The sequence below is a fragment of the Carassius carassius genome, chromosome 34 (genome assembly GCF_963082965.1).
Source record: "Carassius carassius chromosome 34, fCarCar2.1, whole genome shotgun sequence".
NCBI classification, from domain to species: domain Eukaryota; kingdom Metazoa; phylum Chordata; class Actinopteri; order Cypriniformes; family Cyprinidae; genus Carassius; species Carassius carassius.
Window position 1 is genome coordinate 3,101,474 of NC_081788.1, and position 10,545 is coordinate 3,112,018.

Here is a 10,545-nt window from a genome sequence, read left to right on the forward strand (position 1 = left end):
ATGCTCTCAATGTCAAATGCAGAAATGTTAATCCATGCATTTATGACCTCAAGGTTAGATTATTGTAATGCTTTATTGAGTGGTTGTTCTGCACACTTAGTAAACAAACTACAGCTAGTCCAAGGAAGGACCTCTACAGCCCTGAAAGACAGCGGAGACCAGGACAACTAGAGCCCCAGATACAGATCACCTGTAAAGACCTTGTCTCAGACGACCACCAGGACAAGACCACAGGAAGCAGATGATTCTTCTGCACAATCTGACTTTGCTGCAGCCTGGCATTGAACTGCTGGTTTCGTCTGGTCAGAGGAGAACTGGCCCCCCAACTGAGCCTGGTTTCTCTCAAGGTTTTTTTCTCCATTCTGTCTCCAATGGACTTTTGGTTCCTTGCCGCTGTTGCCTCTGGCTTGCTTACCTGGGGTCACTTCATCTACAGCGATATCGTTGACTTGATTGCAAATTAATGCACAGACACTATTTAAACTGAACAGAGATGACATCACTGAATTCAATGATTAACTGCCTTTAACTGTCATTTTGCATTATTGAAAGTTGTTCAGTTGCTTTGACGCAATGTATTTTGTTTAAAGCGCTATATGAATAAAGGTGATGACTTGACTTGACCAGTCATTCATTAATGAGATACTTCATGATTTGTTAAATCTATATGTGATTGCTCATATCGATGACATCTTAATCTATTACAAGTCAGAAACAGAGCACATCCAACCCGTCAAGATGATTCTTTCACGTCTCCTCGAGAATCAACTCTTTGTCAAGGCAGAGAAATGTGAGTTCCACATTTCCAAAAATTATTTCTGCGGTTTAACATCAGCCATAAAGGGGTAGAAATGGATGAATCCAAATGTAAGGCAGTCAGCAAATGGCCAAAACCCACTACCATCAATGAACTGCAGAGGTTCTTGGGATTTGATAACTTTTACAGACGTATCATCCCTGGTTACAACTCCATTGCCTCCCTGCTGACTTCCTTCCTCAAAGGTAAACCATCCAAACTGAAGTGGACAGAAGATGCAGCCAAGGCCTTCAATACCCTCAAGGCTAGCTTCACAGCAGCACCCATATAATGACATCCAGACCCTAATCTCCCCTTTGTGGTTAAAGTGGACGAATCTGATAGTGGCATTGGAGCTGTACTCTCCCAGCGCAATCATGATGTGGGTAATAAGGAGCTGTTATCTATGAAGGCCACCATTGAAGGGTGGATACACAGGTTAGAGGGAGCAGTCCATCCATTCCAAGTTTTCACATACCAAAAGAACTTGGAGTACATCAAAAGTGCCAAACGTCTAAATCCTCGCCAAGTTTGATGGTCCCTGTTTTTGCCAGGCCAGCAGAGGGAGTATTAACTGTCTCACTCCCTCTGCTGCCTCATTGGTGACTTCCTGTTTGGCAGCCATAAAGCATGTAGTGAAGTATTGCCAGTCTCACTGCCTTACCGAGCGCTCTAGTATCATTGCCTGTTGATATTGTTTATGACTTCTTGCTTGTTTGATTCTACTTCTGATTATTGGATAACTGCCTGATTTCTGATGCTAATTCTGGATTGCCCTTTTAATAAACTTCTGCATATGGATTCTCATTCGGCTTCAGCCTCTTTGTTACAATAGGGTTAATTCAGATCATTCGGGACACTTTTGCCATTGAGATCAATGCTCATAAATGCTTGTAAATGTTAATGACATTTGTTAGCAATTAAATGTACATTAGCAAATAAGCTTTTCCTCATTGTATAACATGATCATATGAATTGGAAGTTTAATGACATCTCTAAGTTACATTAATGATCTGTTAATCGTTTTGTAATGTTTTATAAGTTTACAAGCATGTTATCTTGCAGCTATTTGAATATATATTAACGAATGATCTGTTAATCATTAGATAATAGGGGTGTAACGGTACGTGTATTCGTACCGGACCGTTTCGGTACAGGGCTTTCGGTACGGTGCACGTGTGTACCGAATGACAGAATGCAATATTTTGTCTGCGGAACATAAGTACATTTTTGTGTTTCCAAACGAACATATTAAGTGGCAGAAGTCTCCGCGTTCAGCGCAAATCCCGCCCTGCAGCTGATTCTAAGGCCGGCGACACACTGCGTGGCGTGAGCGTGGCGTTTCTGTGTCAGTTGCGTGACGGCTGCTTCGCGTTTTCTGTGTCTTTACACACCAGAATCGTGCCTGACGCAGTGCTGGCGCGCTGCTCCTTTTGTACGTGACATAGAGGGAGGCCGCCGACAGACCAGGATCTTGTCTTCACTACAACAATATCTATACTGAATGTTGAGCATAAATATAAGGCCTACTGATAAAGGACTCCGTCAGCAGTATTGACGGCAAAATAGACTATGTTTGACAGGTGCAATATGCCAGTGTGTCACCGGCCTAAGGTTTTCAAAAGGCATCACGCGAATGTGAACATCACTACAACTAGGAAAAAAAACGATTGTAATTCAAACGCAGCTCCCGTCGGCATTTAAACAGACCTTTGCTCTTAATTCCAATCGGTCCAACGCAATAACGAAATCTGAGCAGGTCTAAAAACTGAAACTGTTGATGCTGCACTTTACACTTTGGAAAAGTTATATATATTTTTTAAATATGAGCAGGCCTACAAGCTGGGATTGGTAATGCTGCACTGTAACAAACTGTCTCTGACTGTAATCATAGTTATGTATTTATATTTTTCATTATATTTTATTATATGATATTGGTTTGAGACTGACAGTATTTTATTTAGTGGAGAACTTTGCAGCAGTATTTTATTTCTTATTCTTTTTTATTTTATATATATTTTATTAAAAAGTATTTAAAAAAAGTGTAAACAAATTGTTAAAAAAAGTTTATAGTAATAAACAACCTGCAGTTTAATGTTTGCATTTCTTTCCCTTACTGTACCGAAAATGAACCGAACCGTGACTTTAAAACCGAGGTACATACCGAACCGTGATTGCGTACTGTTACACCCCTATTAGATAATGTTTGGGGAAGTCGTGGCCTAATGGTTAGAGAGTCGGACTCCCAATCGAAAGGTTGTGAGTTCGAGTCCCGGGCCGGCAGGAATTGTGGGTGGGGGGAGTGCATGTACAGTTCTCTCTCCACCTTCAATACCACGACTTAGGTGCCCTTGAGCAAGGCTTCGAACCCCCAACTGCTCCCCGGGCGCCGCAGCATAAATGGCTGCCCACTGCTCCGGGTGTGTGCTCACAGTGTGTGTGTGTGTGTTCACTGCTCTGTGTGTGTGCATTTCGGATGGGTTAAATGCAGAGCACAAATTCTGAGTATGGGTCACCATACTTGGCTGAATGTCACTTCACTTTTGTTAATGCTTCATTAACGAAGCTTTTTGTCATTGTAAACGATGTCAAATTAAATTGAAGATTTTCAAAGTGTATGATCATATGAATTTAAAGTTTAATGGCACTTGTAAGCATTTCAGTTTACATTATACAATAATAATGGTGTGTTAATCAGTATGTAATATAAGTTCATTAATAATGTTATACAGTACTGATTGTGTCCTTGAAGCTTTAGTCGAAGTCGAACAGGAAAATAATTTGTCAATAATACAAGAGGACTATAACAGTCAAATTTATTTATTTGTATTTTTTCTATAGCCAGAATCAGTTAATTGATGATTTAGTGCCGTCATCTTCCAGTTCAGCTCTCTTCCAGTAGTAGTTCAAAGGGCCAGAGGAAACCAGCATGGTATGGTTTAATATTTGGTTTGTGCTGAGGACTTGTCTGGTTCCCGTGGTCTTGATTGTCAAGGTAGTAAACATTAATGTCAATGTCAATGTCACCTTTATTTATATAGCGCTTTAAACAAAATACATTGCGTCAAAGCAACTGAACAACATTCATTAGGAAAACAGTGTCAATAATGCAAAAATGATAGTTAAAGCAAGCCAGGGGCAACAGCGACAAGGAACCGAAACTCCATCGGTGACAGAATGGAGAAAAAAACCTTGGGAGAAACCAGGCTCAGTTGGGGGGCCAGTTCTCCTCTGACCAGACGAAACCAGTCGTTCAATTCCAGACTGCAGCAAAGTCAGATTGTGCAGAAGAATCATCTGTTTCCTGTGGTCTTGTCCTGGTGCTCCTCTGAGACAAGGTCTTTACAGGGGATCTGTATCTGGGGCTCTAGTTGTCCTGGTCTCCACTGTCTTTCAGGGATGTAGAGGTCCTTTCTAGGTGCTGATCCACCATCTGGTCTGGATACGTACTGGATCCGGGTGACTGCAGTGACCCTCTGATCTGGACACAGACTGGATCTGGTGGCCACGGTGACCTCGGAACAAGAGAGAAACAGACAAATATTAGCATAGATGCCATTCTTCTAATGATGTAGCAAGTACATAGGGTGTTATGGGAAGTGTTTCCGGTTCCGGTTTACCTAATTAATGCAGCCTAAAAATCCTTTAACGGATTTGGATAATAAAAGCATATTAGTATGTTATGTGTATGCCAGGTTAAAGAGATGGGTCTTTAATCTAGATTTAAACTGCAAGAGTATGTCTGCCTCCCGAACAATGTTAGGTAGGTTATTCCTGAGTTTGGGCGCCAAATAGGAAAAGGATCTGCCGCCTGCAGTTGATTTTGATATTCTAGGTATTATCAAATTGCCTGAGTTTTGAGAACGTAGCGGACGTAGAGGATTATAATGTAAAAGGAGCTCATTCAAATACTGAGGTGCTAAACCATTCAGGGCTTTATAAGTAATAAGCAATATTTTAAAATCTATGCGATGCTTGATAGGGAGCCAGTGCAGTGTTGACAGGACCGGGCTAATATGGTCATACTTACTGGTTCTAGTAAGAACTCTTGCTGCTGCATTTTGGACTAGCTGTAGTTTGTTTACTAAGAGTGCAGAACAACCACCCAATAAAGCATTACAATAATCTAACCTTGAGGTCATAAATGCATGGATTAACATTTCTGCATTTGACATTGAGAGCATAGGCCGTAATTTAGATATATTTTTGAGATGGAAAAATGCAGTTTTACAAATGCTAGAAACGTGGCTTTCTAAGGAAAGATTGCGATCAAATAGCACACCTAGGTTCCTAACTGATGACGAAGAATTGACAGAGCAACCATCAAGTCTTAGACAGTGTTCTAGGTTATTACAAGCAGAGTTTTTAGGTCCTATAATTAACACCTCTGTTTTTTCAGAATTTAGCAGTAAGAAATTACTCGTCATCCAGTTTTTTATAACGACTATGCAATCCATTATTTTTTCAAATTGGTGTGTTTCACCGGGCTGCGAAGAAATATAGAGCTGAGTATCATCAGCATAACAGTGAAAGCTAACACCATGTTTCCTGATGATATCTCCCAAGGGTAACATATAAAGCGTGAAGAGTAGCGGCCCTAGTACTGAGCCTTGAGGTACTCCATACTGCACTTGTGATCGATAGGATACATCTTCATTCACTGCTACGAACTGATGGCGGTCATATAAGTACGATTTAAACCATGCTAATGCACTTCCACTGATGCCAACAAAGTGTTCAAGTCTATGCAAAAGAATGTTGTGGTCAATTGTGTCAAACGCAGCACTAAGATCCAATAAAACTAATAGAGAGATACACCCACGATCAGATGATAAGAGCAGATCATTTGTAACTCTAAGGAGAGCAGTCTCAGTACTATGATACGGTCTAAATCCTGACTGGAAATCCTCACATATACCATTTTTCTCTAAGAAGGAATATAATTGTGTGGATACCACCTTTTCTAGTATCTTGGACAGAAAAGGGAGATTCGAGATTGGTCTATAATTAACTAGTTCTTTGGGGTCAAGTTGTGGTTTTTTGATGAGAGGCTTAATAACAGCCAGTTTGAAGGTTTTGGGGACATATCCTAATGACAATGAGGAATTAATAATAGTCAGAAGAGGATCTATGACTTCTGGAAGCACCTCTTGTAGGAGCTTAGATGGTATAGGGTCTAACATACATGTTGTTAGTTTAGATGATTTAACAAGTTTATACAATTCTTCCTCTCCTATGGTAGAGAATGAGTGGAACTGTTCCTCAGGGGGTCTATAGTGCACTGTCTGATGTGATACTGTAGCTGACGGCTGAATGGTTGCAATTTTATCTCTAATAGTATCGATTTTAGAAGTAAAGTAGTTCATAAAGTCATTACTGCTGTGGTGTTGGGAAATGTCAACACTTGTTGAGGCTTTATTTTTCGTTAATTTAGCCACTGTATTGAATAAATACCTGGGGTTATGTTTGTTTTCTTCTAAAAGGGAAGAAAAGTAATCGGATCTAGCAGTTTTTAATGCTTTTCTGTAGGATATGTTACTTTCTCGCCAAGCAATACGAAATACCTCTAGTTTTGTTTTCCTCCAGCTGCGCTCCATTTTTCGGGCTGCTCTCTTTAGGGTGCGAGTATGCTCATTATACCATGGTGTCAAACTGTTTTCCTTAACCTTCCTTAAGCGTAAAGGAGCAACTTTATTTAAAGTGCTAGAAAAGAGAGAGTCCATAGTTTCTGTTACATCATCAAGTTGTTTTGGATATGCTAAGGAATTTGGATACATCAGGAAGATAACTTAAAAAGCAGTCTTTTGTGTTAGAAGTGATGGTTCTTCCATACTTGTAACAAGAAGTAGAATTTACAATTTTGGCTATATGAATTTTGCAAAGAACTAAATAATGATCTGAGATATCATCACTTGGCTGAATAATTTCAACACCATCAACATCAATTCCATGTGACAGTATTAAATCTAGAGTATGATTTCGACAATGAGTAGGTCCTGAAACGTGTTGTCTAACACCAATAGAGTTCAGAATGTCTATAAATGCTGATCCCAATGCATCGTTTTCATTATCAACATGGATATTAAAATCACCAACTATTAAAACTTTATCTGCAGCCAGAACTAACTCGAATGTAAAATCACCAAACTCTTTAATAAAGTCTGTATGGTTCCCTGGTGGCCTGTATACAGTAGCCAGTACAAACATAACAGGGGATTTATCATTAACATTTGTTTCTTTGGATAATGTTATATGAAGCACCATTACTTCAAACGAGTTATACTTGTAGCCTGCCCTCTGAGAAATCCTGAAAACGTTGTTATAAATTGAAGCAACACCTCCACCTTTGCCTTTTAGACGTGGCTCATGTTTATAACAGTAATCTTGGGGGGTGGACTCATTTAAAATAATGTAATCATCAGGTTTTAGCCAGGTTTCTGTAAAACAGAGTACATCTATATTATGATCAGTGATCATATTATTTACAAAAAGTGTTTTCGTAGAAAGGGATCTGATATTCAATAAGCCAAGCTTTATCATTTGTTTATCCATATTGCTTCTGTTTTTTATTTGTTGAACCTCAATTAAATTGTTAATCTTAACTTGGTTTGGACGTTTTTTCTAGTTCGGGGAACAGACACAGTCTCTATAGTGTGATATCTAGGTGAAAAAGTCTCTATGTGCTGAGAATTAACTGACCTCTGTGACGGGAGGCAGCTAGCAGACGGTCGGTTTAGCCAGTCTGTCTGCTTCCTGACCTGGGCCCCAGTTAGTCAAGTATAAACACTAAGACTATTTGCCATATTTCTAGAGAGAAGAGTGGCGCCACCCCAGGAGGGATGAAGACCATCTCTTTTAAACAGGTCAGGTCTGCCCCAAAAGCTCGTCCAATTGTCTATGAAACCTATGTTATTCTGTGGGCACCACTTAGACATCCAGCCATTGAGTGATGTCAATCTGCTATGCATCTCATCATCACGGTAAGCAGGGAGGGGACCAGAGCATATTACAGTGTCTGACATCGTGCTTGCAAGTTCACACACCTCTTTAATGTTATTTTTAGTGATCTCCGACTGGCGAAGTCGAACATCATTAGCGCCGGCATGAATAACAATCTTACTGTATTTACGTTTAGCATTAGCCAGCACTTTTAAATTTGCCAAGATGTCAGGCGCTCTGGCTCCCGGTAAACATTTGACTATAGTGGCTGGTGTCTCTATATTCACGTTCCGTACAATAGAATCACCAATAACTAGAGCACTTTCATCAGGTTTCTCAGTGGGTGCATCACTGAGTGGGGAGAACCTGTTTAATGTTTTGATCGGAAAAGAAGAGCGGTGTTTTGACCCACGACTACGCTGCCTCACCGTCACCCAGTTGCCCTGCTGCTGGGGCTCTGTTTCCGGAACCGAACAATGTACAGGAATCCCTGAGCTAGACGCATCCAAAGCCGTATCTAGAGCCCTAACATTCTTACTGTCCTCAATTAAAGTTTGGATGCGTGTCTCTAATTCTGAAATCTTCTCTGTCAGCCTAACTATTTCCCTGCATTTATTTCATGTGAATCCCTCATCTGCGACAGAGATAGATAAACTGTACATGTGGCAAGAGGTGCAAGTAACAATGACGGGAGAAGCCATTACTCACTGTGCTTGATGAAATATTCTTACTGCGGTTGTTTGATGAACTTGTGAAAAACTGGAACGAGGGAGAGGAGAAAAGAAAACAGCGATAGGTTCGAATGAAAACGCTAATGACAAGCTAACGAGTGCTAACGCTTTGCAGGTGTACTGCAATCACGGATTTAAAATAAAAGTGAACGATCAAAGTTAATCTGATAAGATTGATCGATAATATCAGAAATATGGTGTGAATTAAGTTATATTTTACCACTTTAAAAAACAGAGAGTGATAGTAAGATAAAGATTCTAGAGAAAAAATAAAATAAAAACAGCTACACGGAGCTACAATTTGCTACAGAGGGCCAACAGGAAGTAGAGAAAACACTGTCCAACAGCGACACCCATTAACAAGCACATTGTATCATAGCTATGTGAATATTTATTAACTAATGATCTGTTAAGCATTATACAGTGTTTTACAATGATTTATTAATGAAAGTTAATGTGAAGTGTTTCCACTGGTTTTATATAAACAAATCAGCCTGTGAATGGCATAGTAATAGTTGTTTCTGCATACAGTATTACACTGGGAAAAAAGTGTAAGTCTAAGTCAAAACAGAGAAGTCTTAATTAGGCTTCTGTCAGACTTGATTATTTTATTATTATTCTGGCAGAAGACCTAGATCTAGTATTAAATCTCAGTGCGGAACTTGAGAGTGGTGTTCTTCATTTTTACTTTGTAGACCTCATCAAACTGTTCATTTTGTGCTACGGTGAAAAGATTTTTCCAGTCTCCAACTTTACCTTTTGGAAAGAAAACCAAAAGAAGATTATAGCAAGTGAAATAACTCAATTCAGAAGGACTAAATTAATTTGATTTTGTGGTTTATTAACCTTTCCGCATGAAGGGTGAGATCTTGAAATCCATGACTGGGAGAGTGGAATAGTTGGTCATCTTGTTCTGTTTCATGGCATCAAACTGAACCCCTTTTGTTATTTTCTCCCTCTGTTCAGCTGAAATGGACAAACCCAAGAAGGAACACAAACGTTCCACCTCACGTCCTGTGTCCTAAGGAAGACATGCACATCTGACGTACCTTACAGATTTTATGCTAATATATTTAATAAAATGTATTTTTATATAATGAACTTACTTCAACCAAATCCTCATAGAACATGTATATTAGGTTAGAATATGTCTGTTCTTTCTCCCACCATCCACTGACATGGTCGTACCAAGGACCAAACACATCTATGGGGTAATTGTAAATGTTAAAACAAATTCTTTAGTGAAACATTTCATGATTAATGACATACAGTCAAGTATGGTGACCCATGCTCAGAATTCGTGCTCTGATTTTAACCCATCCAAAGTGCACACACACAGCAGTGAACACACACACACCGTGAACACACACCCGGAGCAGTGGGCAGCCATTTATGCTGCAGCGCACACACACACCGTGAACACACACCCGGAGCAGTGGGAGGCCATTTATGCTGCGGCACCCGACGAGCAGTTGGGGGTTCAGTGCCTTGCTCAAGGGCACCTCAGTCGTGGTATTGAGGGTGGAGAGAGCACTGTACATGCACTCCCCCCACCTACAATTCCTGCCAGCCCAAGACTCGAACTCACAACCCTTGGATTGTGAGTCCAACTCTCTAACCATTAGGCCACGCCTTTCCCCACGACTTTAGGGGTTGCAGATAATAGAGCAATCAAATCACTTTACTCTCCTAATGTTTATGTATTGCAGATTATAGATTGTATGAGGGTGGGGGGGCAAGTTAGTCAATTGTTAGTTATGGAATTGGTGCAATTGGAGTGCTTAGCCAAGTGCTAAATACTCTCAACATGTGTTTGTAGCGTTGAGTAATGTAGCCTATCACAGACATATCTGTTGGTCTCTTGAACGCAGTGGCCAATCAGAAACGTTTTGTCAGAATTCACTCACCACTGAAAACAGCTAGCGACCTGAGCGAGATCTAATTCATGGACCAAAAGAGTGTGCAAACTTTACTGAGATCGGGACATAGCAACCAGTTATTTAATTTAATTTCCAGTCATGGACAGAAGAAAGTTCAGCAATGAATGGTATGCGACTTATGACAGAATATTGTCCCAAA

The 10,545-nt window shown here is 40.1% G+C and overlaps 1 protein-coding gene across 1 annotated transcript; it reads right to left on the reverse strand.

Annotated features, from left to right (window-relative positions):
• Positions 1-8,826: 8,826 nt before the first annotated feature.
• LOC132115335 (cytosolic sulfotransferase 3-like) lies at positions 8,827-9,816 on the reverse strand. The gene is made up of 3 exons (XM_059523751.1): positions 9,573-9,816; positions 9,313-9,487; positions 8,827-9,222 (listed from the first exon to the last, which is right to left on the reverse strand). Exons 1-3 carry the CDS (start codon positions 9,594-9,596, stop codon positions 9,110-9,112), a joined length of 312 nt encoding a protein of 103 aa, XP_059379734.1. The 5' UTR covers positions 9,597-9,816; the 3' UTR covers positions 8,827-9,109.
• Between the last annotated feature and the right edge of the window lie 729 nt (positions 9,817-10,545).